The 17,836-nt window shown below is 48.7% G+C and overlaps 2 protein-coding genes across 2 annotated transcripts in view; one reads left to right on the top strand and one right to left on the bottom strand.

Moving 5' to 3' along the window:
* Positions 1–11,975, top strand: part of FGD1 (FYVE, RhoGEF and PH domain containing 1) — a 50,546-nt gene extending 38,571 nt beyond the window's left edge. Inside the window, exons 11-18 of the mRNA XM_032267020.1 lie at positions 114–206; positions 383–462; positions 7,117–7,147; positions 7,662–7,763; positions 8,157–8,282; positions 8,440–8,601; positions 9,713–9,856; positions 11,036–11,975. Of these exons, the coding sequence (XP_032122911.1) occupies positions 114–206; positions 383–462; positions 7,117–7,147; positions 7,662–7,763; positions 8,157–8,282; positions 8,440–8,601; positions 9,713–9,856; positions 11,036–11,341 (1,044 nt within the window). The 3' untranslated portion in view covers positions 11,342–11,975. The remainder of the gene's footprint in view (positions 1–113; positions 207–382; positions 463–7,116; positions 7,148–7,661; positions 7,764–8,156; positions 8,283–8,439; positions 8,602–9,712; positions 9,857–11,035) is intronic.
* TSR2 (TSR2 ribosome maturation factor) lies at positions 11,942–16,921 on the bottom strand. Its single transcript, XM_032267021.1, has 5 exons — positions 16,792–16,921; positions 16,509–16,599; positions 13,916–14,007; positions 13,225–13,401; positions 11,942–12,994 (listed from the first exon to the last, which is right to left on the bottom strand). The coding sequence occupies exons 1-5, from the start codon at positions 16,870–16,872 to the stop codon at positions 12,860–12,862; spliced, it is 576 nt and encodes a 191-aa protein (XP_032122912.1). The 5' UTR covers positions 16,873–16,921; the 3' UTR covers positions 11,942–12,859.
* Positions 16,922–17,836: the final 915 nt, after the last annotated feature.

Raw genomic sequence — 17,836 nt, 5'->3', positions numbered from 1 at the left:
TCTATTGCCTATAGTCCTCAGCAGTAAAGTTTCAGGAGTCCCCTAGGGCACGGAGCTGGGCCACATCCCTACTAGGCCCTCCGCACATACATCCCAAATTTTTTCTTTCCTAGTTCAACGACCGCCTCCTTTACTGCGTGCCCAGGCTGCGGCTCCTTGGCCAGAAATTTAGCGTGCGGGCACGCATTGATGTAGATGGCATGGAGGTGAGCAACCAGGAGGTGGGAAATGGAACCTGGAATGGGGCATTGGTGTTGGGAGGAGCAAAGATGTTGGCTTTCACCCCCAGTCTGTGTGTGTGTGTGTGTGTGTGTGTGTGTGTAGAGGGCTAGGGCCCTGTGGAGTTCAGTAGCCTCACCATGCCCTTTCTCCCTCCATTCAGCTAAAGGAGAGCTCCAACCTCAATCTGCCTCGAACCTTCCTGGTGTCAGGAAAGCAGCGCTCCCTGGAGCTCCAGGCCAGGTACTTGTCCTTGCCTATTCTTCCTTCCAGCGTCTACCCCCCTTTCTTCAGATATGCTGAGGCATTCCAGGCCCAGAGATTGTTCCACAGAAAGGATGGGCACCTTTCCCCAAAGATGCAGGCTTGCTTTTCAGCGGTGAGGGTGATCTCTAAGGGCTAGATGCCATTTAGATTCAGGGTGGGTACTTCACGATGTGGGGAAAGGTGGCACTCCTGCCAGGAGAACCTTTTGGAAAATGAATAAGCTCTCCCCTGATTAAAGCAAGAATTTCTTCTGGTGGCTTTTGTTAGAGGAGAGAGAAGAACGTGATGCTAATTCTAACATGAATAATACCACCACAAATAGTTTATTGTAGATTCAGAGATCTAAGAGAAATAATCAAATGCAGTACTTGGTCCATGACAGTAGCCTGGTTTGGTAAAAAGAGCCCTAAAAGACATTTGTAGGACAATAAGAGAAAATTTGGATGTAAAGTGAACGTTAGATATTGAGAAATTATTGCTGTCTTAGGTGTGATAATGGTATGGTGGTTACTCAGAAGAATGGCCTTATTTTGTAGCAATGCATGCTGAGGGCTTAGTATCACAATGTCTGTTAATTACTTTAAAATGGTTCAGGCTGGGTGCAGTGGCTCACGCCTGTAATCCCAGCACTTTGGGAGGCTGAGGTGGGCAGATCACCTGAGCCTAGGAGTTCAAGACCAGCCTGACCAACATGAAGAAACCCTGTCTCTACTAAAAATACAAAATTAGCTGGGCATGGTGGCACATGCCTGTAATCCCAGCTACTCGGGAGGCTGAGGCAGGAGAATCACCTCTGCCAGGAGGCAGAGGTTGTGGTGAGCCAAGATCACGCCATTGCACTTCAGCCTGGGCAACAAGAGCAAAACTCTGTCTCAAAAAATAAAATAAAATAAAATAAAGTAGTTCAGCACCCAAAAAATACATATGTAACCATACATACACACACATATGCATACATACACATATATAGTCATATACCACATAACATTTTTGGTCAATGACAGACCACATATACACAGTGGCCTCATAAGATTAAAGTAAGGTCGGGCACGGTGGCTCACGCCTGTAATCCCAGCACTTTGGGAGCCCAAGGTGGGAGGATCACTTGAGGCCAGGAGGTCAGGACCAGCCTGGGCAACATAACGAGACCGTGCCTTTAAAAAAAAAAAAAAATGAAAGAAAAGAGAGAGAGAGAGAGAGAAAGAGAAAGAAAGAAAAGAAAAGAAAGAAGAAAGAAAAAGAATAGTTATATACTAGCCCAGGATCCCAGAGCTAGAAAGGAGCAGAGCTGAGATTGGAGCTCAGGTCATCTGGCCCTGGAGTCCACGTTCCTAACCACTGTCTATGCTGCCTTCTGATGGCCCAGGTAAAAGTGTATCAGGGTCATGGTGAGGGCCAGAGGATGGATGCATGTCAGTAGATGGCCTGCTTCTGACAGCCTGTGAGGAAGAGAGAAATGACTGGCTGGGACTGCAAGGAGGTGGGAGAGAGAGATGAATGTGAGATAGACGGTGTCCTCCTGGAGAATGAAGGGAGTCTTGAAGCTTGGGGAGATGAGAGCCTCTTAGAGGCCTGCAGCAGGGAAAGTGAGAGCAAAGCGGATGCCCTGCACATCTGCGGGAGTGACAAGCCATGTGACAGGGATTCATCTGTAGAGAGGAAAGGGGCTGCAGTGGGACACTGGGCCCAGAAGGGGCAGCCAAGCAGTGTAGGATTTCCTCCTAGTGGCAGCAGGAAGGTGTGGAGGGTTTGCTTTGCTTTGTAATCACTTTTACTGCCTTAAAGGAGAAAAAAATTTAATGCAAACTTTCAAATATGCAGAAAAGTGGAAGTACAACAAGCACCCAGATGCCCACAACTTCGACAGCTGGTTCTCAACTTTGGCAACCTTTGGAATCAGCTGGGGAGCTTTTAAAAAATACTGATGCCTGGGACCCACCCACAGAGATTCTGATTTAATTGGTCTGGGGGACAGCTTGAACATGGAGAGCTTTAAAAGCTCCCCGGGTGATTTATTTTACTTTTTTATTTTTATTTCTATTTTGTTGAGGCAGAGTCTCGCTCTGTTGCCCAGGCCAGAGTGTAGTGGCGCAATCTCGGCTCACTGCAACCTCCGCCTCCCAGATTCAAGCAATTCTCCTGCGTGAGCCTCCTGAGTAGCTGGGACTATAGGCGTGTGCCACCACACCAGGCTAATTTTTGTAATTTTAGTAGAGACAGGGTTTCACAATATTGGCCAGGCTGGTCTCGAACTCCTGAACTCGTGATCAGCCTGCTTCAGCCTCCCAAAGTGCTGGGATTACAGGCATGAGCCACCACACCCAGCCCTCAGGTGATTTTAATGTGTGTACCAGGGTGTAGAAGCACTGTTTTAAGAGTCAGCTACTGTTGACATTATATGTCTTTTGCTGAACCATTTTAAAGTAAGTTACAAATATCAGGACCCTTCACCCCTATACACTTCAGCATGAATAGCCAAAATACACTATTGTACTGTAGCTCTTCTTCCTTTTTTTTTTCTTTTTTTTTTTTTGAGATATGGTCTCTCCCTGTCACCCAGGCTGGAGTGCAGTGGCATGATCATGGCTCCCTGCAGCCTCAAGCTCCTGGGTTCAAGTGATCCTCCTACCTCAGCCTCCCAAGTAGCTGGGAATACAAGCATATGCCACCATGCCTAGCTAATTTTTGTATTTTTTTTTTTTTTTTGAGACGGAGTTTCACTCTTGTTACCCAGGCTGGAGTGCAATGGCGCGATCTCGGCTCACCCCAACCTCCGCCTCCTGGGTTCAGGCAATTCTCCTGCCTCAGCCTCCTGAGTAGATGAGATTACAGGCAAGCACCACCATGCCCGGCTGATTTTTTGTATTTTTTAGTAGAGACGGGGTTTCACCATGTTGACCAGGATGGTCTCGATCTCTTGACCTCGTGATCCACCTGCCTCGGCCTGCCAAAGTGCTGGGATTACAGGCGTGAGCCACCGCGCCCGGCTTTTGTATTTTTTGTAGAGATGAGGTCTCACTATGCTGCCCAGGCTGGTCTTGAACTCCTAGCCTCAAGTGATCCTCCCACTTCAGCCTCCCAAAGTGCTGAGACAACAGGTATGAGCCACCACTCCCAGTCTGTTGTGGCTCTTGAAAATAAAAAGCAACATTTGTTCACTGCAAATAAATTATAAATTATAAAATAGATATAAATAAAATATTTTAAAACAATACAGTCGGTCTAGGCCAGGCACAGTAGCTCACACCTATAATCCCTACACTGTGGGAAGCCAAAGTGGGTGGCTCACCTGAGGTCAGGAGTTCAAGACCAGCCTGGCCAACTTGGTGAAACCCCGTGTCTACTGACAATACAAAAATTAGCCAGGTGTGGTGGTGACCGCCTGTAATCCCAGCTACTTGGGAGGCTGAGGCAGGAGAATGGCTTGAACCTTGGGAGGTGGAGGTTGCAGTGAGCCAAGATGACACCACTGCACTCCAGCCTGGGTGACAAAGTGAGATTCTGTCTCAAAAAACAAACAAACAAAAAAGAATATAATCAGAATAAAGTGAAGTCTCCCTAGAACTTTACCATCCAGAAACAACCTGTGCTGATGTGTTGTCAGAACCCCTTTAGGCCTTTTCTTTCCCTGTTTTATTACAAAAGTTTCCTATGACTCAAGAACATTAAAAAGAAAAAAATTTTAAAACAAAGTTTTCCAAAACACAGAAAAGTTGAAAGAGTTAAACAGTGAACACCCATAAACCTACCATTTAGGTTCCACAAGCGTTAACATTGTGCTAAATTTACTTTATCACATACGGGCATCTGTCCTTTTATTCATCCATCAATCTGTCAGATGTTTTTAGTGCATTTCAAAATAAGTTGCAGACATCACTATACATCACCCCTCAAGAGTTTGGCATGTAGGCCAGGCGTGGTGGCTCACGCCTGTAATCCCAGCACTTTGGGAGGTGGAGGCAGACAGATCACCTGAGGTCAGGAGTTCAAGACCAGCCTGGCCAACATGGAGAAACCCCGGTCTCAACTAAAAATACAAAATCAGCCGGGCGTGGTGGAAGGCACCTATAATCGAGCTATTCAGGAGGCTGAGGCAAGAGAATCACTTGAACCTGGGAAGCGGAGGTTACGGTGAGCCAAGATCATGCCATAGCACTCCAGCCTGGGCAACAAGAGGGAAACTCCGTCTCAAAAAAAAAGTTTGGCATGCAAATTATTAACTAGATTCTAATATTTGTTTAAAGCCCTCTCTTTTTACAAGGCAAAATTTTCATATAGTGAAATGCACAGGTCTTAAGTGTTCCATGGGTGAGTTTTGACAAATGGAAACACACTCATGTAACATAAAATTTTTTAATGGGATAATAGATATAATTTATGTATGTTCTTTTCACTTAACATATTATAAACATCTTTCTACATTATTAATGTTCTCTTGCAGTAGCAACAGGCCATCATTTTTTTTTTTTTTTTTTTTTTGAGACAGAGTTTCGCTCGTTGCCCAGGCTGGAGTGCAATGGCGCGATCTTGGCTCACTGCAGCCTCCGCCTCCCGGGTTCAAGCAATTCTCCTGTCACAGCCTCCCAAGTAGCTGAGATTACAGGCATGTGCCACCATGCCTGGCTAATTTTTATATTTTCAGTAACTGGAGGCGGGGTTTCGCCATGTTGGCCAAGCTGGTCTCGAACTCCTGAACTCAAGTGATCCGCCCACCTCAGCCTCCCAAAGTGCTGGGATTACAGGCGTGAGCCACTGTGCCTGGCCAATGCCGTCATTTTTTTAACCTGATATTCTATTGTTAGACACTTAAGCTGCTTCCAGTTTTTTACCACAATAAATAGCATTGAAATGGACATTCTTTTTTTTTTTTTTTTTTTTTTTGAGATAGAGTCTTGCTCTGTCATGCAGGCTGGCATGCAGTAGCTTGGTCTCAGCTCACCACAACCTCTGCATCCCGGGTTCAAGCCATTCTCCTGCCTCAGCCTCCCGAGTAGCTGGGACTACAGGCCTGCACCATCATGCCTGGCTAATTTTTGTGTTTTTAGTAGAATGGGGTTTCACCATGTTGGTCAGGCTGGTCTCAAACTGGCCTCCCAAAGTATAAGGATCACAGGCATGAGCCACCGTACCCAGCCTGCAATGGACATTCTTGTAGCTAAATACTGACTCACATCCTTAATTTTTCATGAAGTGGTTCTAGGGATATAGTCAGACTTTCATATTAGAAAAATATTTTTGATGTCTAGAGTGTAGATATGGAAGGAAATGAGAAGAGGCCAGATGAGAGGCAGCAGAGAGGACAGGGTCTCATTCCTAGTGAGCAGTTGATGAGGCTGCTGCAGGGCAGACAGAAGAGTCGGGAAAGGAGCCAAAGGAGGGGGACCTCACACTGATTGAGCGTCCAGTGTGCCAGACATTGTGCTCAGCACTGTATATGTTACTTCAGTCACTGCTCACAACAACCCAGAGAGTGATCACCATTATCTCCATTTTACAAATGAAAAAATCTGCCCCCCTTTCTCAAACTTAGCATCCCAGCAATAGAGAATTTTTTTTTTCTTTTTTGAGACAGAGTCTCACTCTGTCGCCCAGGCTGGAGTACGATCTCTACTCATTGCAACCTCCGACTCCCAGGCTCAAGCGATTCTCATGCCTCAGCCCCCTGAGTAGCTGGGGTTACAGGTGCCCACCACCACACCCGGCTAATTTCTGTATTTTTAGTATAGACAGAGTTTCACCATGTTGGCCAGGCTGGTCTTGAACTCCTGACCTCAAATGATCCTCCCGCTTTGACCTCGCAAAGTGCTGGGATTACAGGCATGAACCAACATGCCCGGCCAACTGAGAATTATTGACATGGTTTCTTGTATGTTCCTATTTTTTTTTCTTTTTTTTTTTTTTTTTTTTGGAGATGGATTTTTGCTCTTGCTGGCCAATGTGGAGTGCAATGGTGCAATCTCGGCTCACCACAACCTCCGCCCCCCAGGTTCAAGCGATTCTCCTGCCTCGCCCTCCTGAGTAGCTGGGATTACAGGCATGGACCACCACGCATGGCTAATTTTGTATTTTTAGTAGAGATGGGGTTTCACCATGTTGGTCAGGCCGGTCTGGAACTCCTGACCTCAGGTGATTCGCCCGCCTCAGCCTCCCCAAGTACTGGGATTACGGGTGTAGCCACCGCACCTGGCATTCTTGTATGTTCTACGCTGTTTCTCCTACACATTTCACCCTTACCCCTCTACCTGAGGCCTAGCACCTCCTTGGAAAGTCCTCACGCAAACTTCAGACTAGGGCATGTCCCCTCTGGGCTCCTTGGCTTTATTTTCACCGTCATAGTATCGATCTCCCTGTATTGTCCCTATCTCCTCTACTAGACCATGAGCTCCTTGAGGGGAGGGTCCTCTCTGAAGCCCAAGTTCTTAGCACAGGGTCTGGCAAGTATTAGTAATTGTTGAATAAATAAACCCAAACAGATTATGTGACTTGCCCAAGGCCATATAAGTAATAGGTGAATAAGCAGAGGGTCAAGCTCAGGTCTTTCTGACTCTAGAACACCTGCTCTTCACCACTCCGATTGCGTTTGTGGGCCTGCCTAACCAAATATCTTTCTTTTTTATTCCCCACCCCAAGGACTGAGGAGGAGAAGAAAGACTGGGTCCAGGTAACATCCAAGGCTTTGTGGTAGAGGGCTAGAAAAGTATTAACAGGTCTCTTAGGGGTTGCTGGATTCTCCCTCAAAACTCACCTCTAACCAGAATGGTCCCAGACCCCTATCTTTCAACAAACTTTACCATCCCCATTTTACAGATAAGCAAACTGAGGTGCAGAGGTTGAGCAGAAACTCACAAACTCTTTTAGGAAGCTGGTTTCTCTGAGGCTGTATAAGGTGAAAGTGTCAAGCTCTGTAAAATCTTAAGCCCAGAAGGTGGCCAGGAAAGCCACCTGAGGTTTTTCAGCCACCACTCCCCCTCCTCCTGGATTTGGGAGGGGATTTATTCACTGAGACCTGGATTTGGGAGGGGATTTATTCAAGGTCATCCACCTACCAGCGACAGAGCTGGGTCTGAAACCCAGCTTTTCTAACTTCAGGCTACGGTGTAGGAAGGTGAGGCGAGGGTAGAAATGGGTGGTTTGTGGGGTGGTCTGACTTCTCATTTCTTACACCTCCTCCCCAGGCCATCAACTCCACCCTCCTGAAGCATGAACAGACGCTGGAGACCTTCAAACTGTTGAACTCAACAAACAGGGAAGATGAAGACACCCCGCCCAACTCTCCGGTAAGAGTCCCCACCCTCTTTCCCCTGCACTGGGACCCCTTCCAGACTTCCAAGTCCCCACCTGACCTTGAGATGATCCTTTCCCCTTCCCAGTGAGTAATGACCAGGGAGGCAATGCACGACCTCAGAAGCAATCCTTCCTTGGTAGGGCCACAGAGAAGTCATTGGGGAAACCAAGACCCAGAAAATATACTAGAAGTGACTTGTCTTCAGTAGCACAGTAGCTAGGAGCAAAGCCAAGAGTTAAAGGCAGGTCTTCTGAATATGGCTGCTCCCCTTAACCCCACCCCATCCCCACCCCATGGTAATCCAAGCCTTGGAGCAGGGACAAGGGCTGGCTGGACTGGGTTGGGGAGTGCCTGTCTCTGACCTGAGACCTGGCCCTCCCCACAGAATGTGGATCTTGGGAAGCGGGCACCTACTCCCATCCGGGAAAAGGAAGTCACCATGTGCATGCGCTGCCAGGAGCCCTTCAATTCTATCACCAAACGCAGGCACCACTGCAAGGCCTGCGGGCATGTGAGTGTTGGGAGGCAGGGGCAGAGCTAGGGAGGGGACAGCCTGGCAGCCCAAAGGCCTGCCGCAGAGTGGGTACCCTCCAAGCGGGGGGAGGCTGCAGTCTGCTGAAGGGAAGACCCGCTGGAATCAGGCTGCTCTTGCCCACTTGCCACCCCAGGTGGTTTGTGGGAAGTGCTCCGAGTTCCGGGCCCGCCTCGTCTATGACAACAACCGCTCCAACCGTGTGTGCACTGATTGCTATGTGGCCTTGCACGGGGTGCCTGGGAGCAGTCCAGCCTGCAGCCAGCATACACCCCAGCGCCGGAGGTCCATCCTGGAGGTAAGAGCCACGCCCCTGACTAACTCTCCCACAGTGGGCAAATGGGCTGCAACTCTACCCAGTGAGATTGAGGAGGCCCGGGCATCTGGGAAACAGTAGTGCTCACGGGACCCAGGCTTGGAGTGAGTAGAATGAGGGCAAGAGTGAGTGAAAGACAGTCATCTTCAATACTTAGACATTTAATCCCAGGGTAACCAATCTGCCCATGCTATTGTTTCCCTTATTTTACAAATGAGGAAACTGAGGCCCAGGGAGGTCATTTGCCCAAGTCACACAGCAAATGAGTGGCAGAACTAGATTTTTTAAATTAAAAAATAGACTTTTGTTATTACAAAGTAGGATAAGTAGGACAATATAAACAAAACATAATAAAAACCCCATATGCCTTCTACCCAGAAGTTACACTGTTACGGCTTATCCTATCTTTCTAGGCATATATGCACATACATACATTTTGGAGTTGGTTTTTTTTTTTACATTAGGGAGAATTCATACTCAATTTTGGAGTTTTTTAAAAACAAATGTAGGTATTAACACTTAAAAGAGTACTTACTTTGTGCCAGGAACTATTCTAAGCACTTTGCGTTTATTAATTCATTTAATTATCACATCAGCCCTATTTGCTCTCCCTCCAAGTCGATGCATTTTCATCTAGAGCTGGGACTCTAAGCCAGACTTCATTAACCACCCACAGACTCCCTTAAAACCACAATGCTAGATTACCTCTCACTGAGTGTAGGAAATGGATGTGTGATGAATGACAGAAAAAAACGTGAGGCATAAATGTGTGAATGGCTTGAGGAATGAAAGCCCTGACTGAAGAAAGAATGCCTGACTGGCATTTTAGATGCCCCTGCTGAGATCCGCACACTCCTTCCACTGGCCTGTAGAGGCAGCAGCGGTTGCTCGAATCAGGCAGACAGACCTAGCTTTGAATCTCGGCTCTAGCTGATTCCCCGGGTAGCACTACACAAATCACTCCTGCACCTGAGCTTGAACATGTTCATCTGAGACGGGAATAGGAGTCCCTATACTGAGGGAGCGTTAAAGCCAAGAGGAGCCAGGCTACGCCCTCTGTCAACATTGATGCTTCCTGTGTCTCTGGCCACAGAAACAGGCCTCAGTGGCTGCGGAGAACAGTGTCATCTGCAGCTTCCTGCACTACATGGAGAAGGGTGGCAAAGGATGGCACAAGGCATGGTTCGTGGTCCCTGAAAATGAACCCTTGGTGCTGTATATCTACGGAGCCCCTCAGGTGTGCATCCTACTCTGTCGGGTCCTTTCAGCCACCTGGCAAAGCCAGGTTATCCCCTTACCGCCAGTCCTTGACCTCTCCTTGGCCTTGGAGGATAAGGTGAGCCCATCTCTATGAGGAACTCAGAACCCCAACCCTTGAGAGACGAAGACTGGCTAGAGACAAGGAGTGGTTGTGGGCCAAGGTATGTAGGGAAAAACAGAATGGGCCGGGCGCTGTGGCTCACGCCTGTAATCCCAACACTTTGGGAGGCCGAGGCGGGTGGATCACAAGGTCAAGAGATAGAGACCATCCTGGTCAACGTGGTGAAACCCCGTCTCCACTAAAAATACAAAAATTAGGTGGGCGTGGTGGCATACGCCTGTAGTCCCAGCTACTCGGGAGGCTGAGGCAGGAGAATTGCTTGAACCCGGGAGGAGGAGGTTGCATTGAGCTGAGATCGCGCCACTGCACTCCAGCCTGGCACCTGGCCACAGAGCAAGACTCTGTCTCAAAAAAAAAAAAAAAACCACACAAACCAGGATGAGTTGTGAGCCTGGCTTCCTGGAAGGAGTGGAGATGGGGAACTGCTAGGTCCAATTTGGAGTGGGTAAGAGTATCCAGATGGGGCCGAGCACAGTGGCTCATGCCTGTAATCCCAGCACTCTGAGAGGCTGGATCACCTGAGGTCAAGAGTTTGAGACCAGCCTAGCCAACATGGTGAAATCCCGTCTCTACTAAAAATACAAAAAGTAGCCTGGCGTGGTGGCATGTGCCTGTAGTCCCAGCTACTCAGGAAGCTGAGGCAGGAGAATTGCTTGAACCTGGGAGGTGGAGGTTTCAGTTAGCCACATTTGTGGCTCTGCACTCCAGCCTGGGCAACAGAACAAGACTCTGTCTCAAAAAAAAAAAAAAAAAAAAAAGTATGCAGATAGGGGCAATAGCATAGACAAAGGCCTGAAAACATTTGGTAGGCTAAACAGACTAGCCCAGCAGTTTTGTGGAATGAGAGGAGACAGGTATTTAAACCAGCCTACGTTTTAGCCCCAGTTGTGACATGTTCCTGTTGATAACACTGGAGCCACAGAAGGTTCCTCAGCAGGAGACAGAAGACACAGCATATGCAAACCAGCTAGAAGCTGGGGCAGGGGGAAAGGTCTAGCCCCACGGTGGCCCCAGCTCTGTCCCTCCTCCCCCCAGGATGTGAAAGCCCAGCGCAGCCTGCCCCTCATTGGCTTTGAGGTGGGACCACCCGAGGCAGGGGAGCGGCCTGACAGAAGGCACGTCTTCAAGATCACGCAGAGCCACCTCAGCTGGTACTTCAGCCCTGAGACAGAGGAACTACAGCGACGCTGGATGGCTGTGCTTGGTCGGGCAGGCCGTGGGGACACATTCTGCCCGGGGCCCACATTGTCTGAGGACAGGGAGATGGAGGAGGCACCAGTGGCCGCTTTAGGAGCCACTGCTGAACCCCCCGAATCCCCCCAGACCCGAGATAAGACCTAGAGGGTTTGGGGCAAACTGGGAGCCCCCACCCCACACTCTAGCTGCCCATGTCTGATTGGGGGCTCCAGCCCCTTCCCTCCCAGCTCAGTCAATACTTGAACTCCCATCACGGGCACTTTCAATCCCGAATGCTGGGTCTTGGGTTTTTTAATTAATCTTTTCACAAAACGTGGGCTTTTAAAAAATATATTCCTACAGTGATGTTAATTTTTATTAATCCCTGTCCCCAGGCAGGGTGGGAGCCGTTGCTAGACTCACCTGAATTAGGTCGTTTTTTTCCCCCTCATCCCCCAATACCCTACCACAGATCCTGCCTCTACCCAATTCCCACAAAGCACCAGAGGTAGATTTGGATTCAAGTGCCAGCTCTGCCACTTACCCTGGGGCCCCAACCCACCCCTGCCTCCTCAGCCAGTGTCTTCACACATTCGACTTCACGTGGGGGTGGCAACTAGACCTCTCCTGCCTCTCCCATGGCTTACAGCTTCTACCCGGCCCCAAGGCTACCCAGTATTTTATCGTCCAGACCCATGGCAGGGCCACCGGGCAGGACAGGGGAACGGGGGGAGGACAATGGATACTTTTTTTTTTTTTTTTTTAAAGAAAAATACAGTTTATTTCAGGCTTACAGTAACTTTCATAGCACTGCTGTGCTCCGTCCGTCCATGTTTGGTCGTCCAAAGTACCAGGCTGCTAGCGTGGGCCCAGAAACCGCTCCCTTGTAAACGCTGAAGCTCAGTTCCCAGAAGGCGGATTCTAAGGCTACTACTCATAGGTCAAGCCACAGATTAAACAGTAAGGTATTATTTATTAAGATCTTAACCCTTACCCCTGAACTCAAATGGGATGGGATAAGGAGGAAAGAGGTTAGAAGAGACAGAAAACAAAGCCCAGCTCTTCCAAGCTTACCACCTAGCCAAAGTCTTCGAATTCCTGAGGGAACCCAGGGCTGGAGGCTGGGCTAAAGGAAGGGAGCATTCCTGGGAGGTTGCAAGTTCTGGGCAGGGGTACAGAGCTGTTGCGAGTGCGTGGGGTGGGGTAAGCGGGAGGCTCCAGAGCTATTCTCCGTCACATCTTCAACTATTCTCTCTTCCACCTGCATGTTCATCTCACCATTGCTGACCCAGCCAGCCCCGTATCACTGAGTGCTGCTGCTGCTGGTCCTCTCCTCCCCAAATCCACCTGCTGCCCACTGTCCGCCGGCATCTAGCTCCTCCCCCAGCTACACCCACACTCACTCATCCCCATCTTCCGGAAAGACACTGTACTGGGGAACCTGGCCTCGTCACTTGGATGTTAACTAAAGGCCCAAGGGAATGTGCTGGACCAGGTCCCCCCACCACCAAGACCAAGGACCCTAGGTTTTCCTTCCCTTGGAGGGAGCTAGACAGGGGAACAGTGGACAGGGTGGGAATGGGGTAACCAGTCCACAGGTCTGCAGTCCTCAAAAAAAGAAACCCTACAAATGACTCTCAGAGCTAGCAAGCAAGGGCCCAAAGCCATTTCCAGCAACGCCAGTCATTTTTTTCTCCGGACAATGGTCCAGCCATCTTCCACTATATCCTCTTCCTTAATAGTCTGAGCCTCTGGATTGGAGGGTTCAGGCTGGGGGCAGACCCCATCGGTAGCAGCCCCATCATTTGTAGCTGTGACCTGGAGGGGAGACAGAAAAGAGAGCTGAATACACTGACCATTGGTGACCCAGGCTCTGCTCCAGCTTTTCCAGGATTGGCTGTGTGACTTGAGGAAGGTCCCCTGCCCTCTCTGGATAATACCACTACCGCCAACCACTACTACCCCTTATCACTTCCTGGTGAATCTAGCTGGTCTCCCAGAAAATTGAAAACATCCGTATCCCCCCAACCCAGGGGCACCCACTTCACCTCCATCTCTTCCACACTGTCCGCATCATCTTCATCCTCGTCAGTCTCTCTAGCTGCCTTAAGTGCGGTGGCTGTGACCTTGCATTTTCTCTGAGTGATGCGGGAGGTCATCTCTCGCAGAGCAGCCCCATCGCCCCTCTGGAAGTCGTGGAACATGGTCCGCAGTTGCTGACTCACCTACCAAGAAAACATTCAACCAGTTTGTATAGAATCTACTATACAAACAGCCCGTGTCTGAAGCAACAGAGGGGAGTAGGTTGGAATTTTCCTGAAGAGAATGGGGCTCTTTCCTCCCCAAGGAATTAACCAATGAAGCTGCCACATATGAAGGGCTGAAGTGAGGGCCTGAAGCATCAAAACAGGGCCTAGCTAGTAGGGAAGGCTCTAGAACTGGGCTTCGAAAGAAGGAAGATGTAAAAGGAAAAGAAATCTTATTGGGGAGCAATGATAAACACAGCGGGGGTGAAAATGGACCTGGACTGGCCTGACCTGCCCTTGGGATGGGGGTGAGGAACAGGCCTAGATGGGAATGATGTGTAGAAAGAAATAAAAGAAGGCAGGCAGGGTTGGGGAAAGCCACGCTTTTTCCTCCAGGCAACAGAGATTCACAGCCAAGAGTCTGTGCCTGAAATAGTTGGGGAGAAGACAGACTGCAGGTAGGGAGATGGCGGCTGTGCCCTGATAAGCTCACCTGGGGCAGACTCCCGTCTTCCACAACTGTATCAAACTCGTTGGTCATCAGCTCCCCAAGGAAGTCTTCGACCTCCTGTAGCTCCAAGTCGGCTGAGTAGAAAGGACAGGGCCCTTGGGTCAAAGGCCAGGCAACTTCATCACCCCTGCCCAGTACTCTTCAATAACTACTTGGTGGATCCGCAACCAGGTGGACAAAGGCACAATCAGCCTTTTATCTGCTTAAGTGTTCTGAATTCCAGGTTTTAACATTTATTTAAGAACCACTAAATATTAATACCTCATTTCCAATCTCTTGCATCCTACCAAGACCTCTTCCCACAACTCCCAGCCCTCTTTCATCTGGCCTATTCTAACCAGCCTCCCCTCTATGAGACCTTGAGCAAGCTACTTCTCTCTGAGCCTCAGTTTTTTCATCTGTAAACTGGGGCTAATGGTGGCCTCCTCAAAGGTCTGTTATGAGGAAGCATCCAACGCAATGCCTAGCACAGCGAAGATCCTTAATCCATGTTCACTTTTATGCAAAAGCTGAAGTTTTTTAAGTGTAGAGAACCTTCACCACTGTGGCTCCACTGATAATGGAAGCCACAGACCAATGGGAGAGGTAAGAAGAAACGGACATAGAAATTCCAATGATGAAATCATAGCCTTGACATACATCCCACTGTGTGACTCTGGCCAAGCCCCTCTTCCTCTCGGCTTCAGTTACCTATGGGCCTACGCTCTACTTTTTCTGAATTAGAGATAAACTCAAGAAAGTTCCAAAAAGCTCCCTCTCCCCTCTATGTGCCCTACCTAGGAGAGCTCATCCACACTTGGTTTTCTCTACCACTCAAACTTAGCCCCTAAATCTATCGCCAACTGAGACTACTCTGTGCCTGGATGTTTCACAGGTGCCTCAGACCCTCCATATCCAAAGCCAGACTCATCACCTCACTCTTCAAACCTGCTTCTCATCCTCCAGGGTTCCTCTACTCCATGAAAAGACACCTAATCCACCCATCAACTCAAACCAGGAACTTGCCTCTTTTTCCCTCCCTGTCTACAGCCAACCAATCTCGAAGGCCCTATTCCACCCCTTCTTTTCCATGCCGGCTGCCGCTGTCCTACTTCAGGCCTAGTCAGTTTCCCGACAAAAACAGCATTCTCATCAGTCTTTCCCTCTCCAGTCTATGCTTCATACCGATGACTACTTGAACTTTCTAGCCAGTAAATCCCATCCTATTTCTCACCTAGAACCTGCCCACGAATTTTTACCACCTACTGCAGTGTTTCATAGTTTGCCTTTGAGAAATATCTGTTCTGCTGGGTTTTAAGGGACGCTATCCATAAAAACCTAATGAGAAACAAAAGCAAACAGGTTTTTTTTTAGTGGTTCTTATTCTTATCGAACATATTCTTAATATGTTGACAAGTGTTAAGACTTTTCAGCGGGAGTCGAAGAAAAGAGGTTTGTTTTTTTTTTTTACATAACCTGACTGGAGAAGCATCTTCACGGAACATCTAACAGGACTAGTTAGCATGAATTGTGGCAAACACTGGTCTAAATGATAAAATCAAAGGCCTTCCCTGTCTTAGGCTTTTCAAGGGGGCTTCCCATACCCCAGCTTCATTCTCTACCACTCCTTCACCCCTCCATGCACACACACCCATACTCCAATTCTGAGCTCCCCGATACTTTACAAATATAACAAATTATATCCTCATGCCACAGAACAACTTGAGTGTTGCTCTCTGCTCCCCCCCCACCCTAGTTAACTCCTGCTCATTAAGACCCAGCACAATTCACCACCTCCACTGAGCTGTCTCCCCAGCCTGTTAACCCATGCACCCTGACCTCCTCTTTATCAGAAAATCTATCAATGTTGTAACTATTTACTTGTGTGGATCCCCTCACTGGATAGTATACTTTCTTGAGAGAAATTACTCTGCCTAATATCATCTCCAAAGCTGGAAAGCGAATGAAGATTTTTTTTTTTTGAAAAGCGTACTGCGCAACAGGCCCTCTACTGGGCGTCTTGCTCTCTGTATCCCTCAAGACAAGCCTACAGTGTAGATCTTCTCTGTCCAAACAGCCACAGGTGGTTACTGAGCGCTTGAAATACGACTAGGCCACATCGAAATGTGCTAAAACTGTGAAATACCAGATTTTGAAAACAATACTAAAAAAACGTAAAATATCTCAATGTTTTATACTGATTACATGTTGAAATACTTCGTATACACTGAGTTTACTAAGATTGATTTCATCTGCTTTTTGCTTTATTAAAGTGGCTACAAAAAAATTAAATTACATGTGACTAGAATATTTTTGCTGTACAGCGCTGTGCTGGATACTTGCATACGCATTTTAGGAACTAGGAAACAGAGTCATAGGGAGGTAAATTGCCTTGTCCAGAGTAATGCCACGACTCAGTGGCACAGCCCGTAAAGCACTGGAATCCAGGATTCTGATTCCAAAACCTGAATTCATTTCACCTCGCCTTCAGGTATCAATCCACAACTGCTCGAGAGGAAATACAGGTTCTGCGGGAGGGGGCTCCTCCTCTCCACACCCCCACACAGGCAGGTGGCAGCGCCTCACATTCACTCACCATTGCGCATGAAGTAATCCTCCACTGTACCCCTCAGCCACTCGGCCTTCTCCTGGCTGTGCACACCCCCGAAGCCATTCTCCACAGCGATCTGCAAACACAGGCCCAAGCCCACCACGTCAACTTGGGAGAAGACCGGGAGAAGATCTGGAGTAGCCTGGAGGCCGCTTACGCCACCCAGCAAACCCCTCTTACGCCGCCTAGCCAAGCCTCAGGCACCTAGCCCAACCAACTCCTGTTCCGCCCCGGGCCCTAAGCTTGACCCTGCCGTGGCCCCACTGACCTGCAAGGCCGGCCAGGCCTCCAGAGCCGCGCGGACCCCAGCCCGAAAAAGCGATCGCGCATCTTCTGCAGCGCCCGCCATTATCCGGCCCCAGTCCACGTGATGTCCCGGCGGCCCAATACCTCCGTAGCTCTGCCAGGCAGAATGAGACGCAAGCCGAGCCTGAGAACACAGGATTCTCTTTTCCCGCAGACCTGGCTGCAAGACTAGAGCAAAAGAAAAATCTGTCAGAGCGATCGATGACATCACCAGAGTTACTCACTTAAATCAAAGGACACCAGACCTGAAGGACTTGTGGGGCCATGGATTCCGGATCCGTGGGTACTGCGCAGGAAATATGTGGAGAACTTATTACCGATACAGATATCAGGCCCTGGGGCAGAGGACTCAGTGAGTATAGCCTTAAAAATCTGCATTTAAAAAAAGCATCCTAACGTCTGTGTACAACACTGCAACCAACAACAGTAAAATACAATCAGCTCTCCCTATCGGGGGGGTTCCACATCCCTGAATTCAACAAACCTCAGATGAAAAATATTCAGGAAAAAAATTGCATCTGCACTGAACACGTGCACACTTTTTTCTTGTCATTATTCCCCTAAACAATACAGTATAACAAGTATATACGAGGTCGGGCGTGGTGGCTCAGGCCTGTAATCTCAGCACTTTGGGAGGCTGAGGCGGGCGGATCACCAGGTTAAGAGATCGAGACAATCGTCTACGACCATGCCACCCTCAATGCGCCCGATCTCGTCGGATCTTGGAAGCTAAGGGTGGGGTCTGGTTAGTACTTGGATGGGAAGAGATTGAGACCATCCTGGCCAACATGGTGAAACCCCATCTCTATTAATAATACAAAAATTAGCTGGGCGTGGTGGCGCGCGCCTGTGGTCCCAGTTACTTGGGAGACTGAGGCAGAAGAATCGCTTGAACCTGAGAGGCGGAGATTGCAGTGAGCCGAGATGGCACCACTGCACTCCAGCCTGGCAACAGAGCGAGACTTCGTCTCAAAAACCAACAAAAAGCAAAACAAAACAAAAAACCA

Source organism: Sapajus apella, unplaced genomic scaffold, assembly GCF_009761245.1.
Source record: "Sapajus apella isolate SASKATOON/1434 unplaced genomic scaffold, GSC_monkey_1.0 scaffold164, whole genome shotgun sequence".
Lineage (NCBI taxonomy): Eukaryota > Metazoa > Chordata > Mammalia > Primates > Cebidae > Sapajus > Sapajus apella.
Note: the sequence above shows the minus strand (reverse complement) of the source record. Positions and strands in the feature narration are given on the sequence as shown.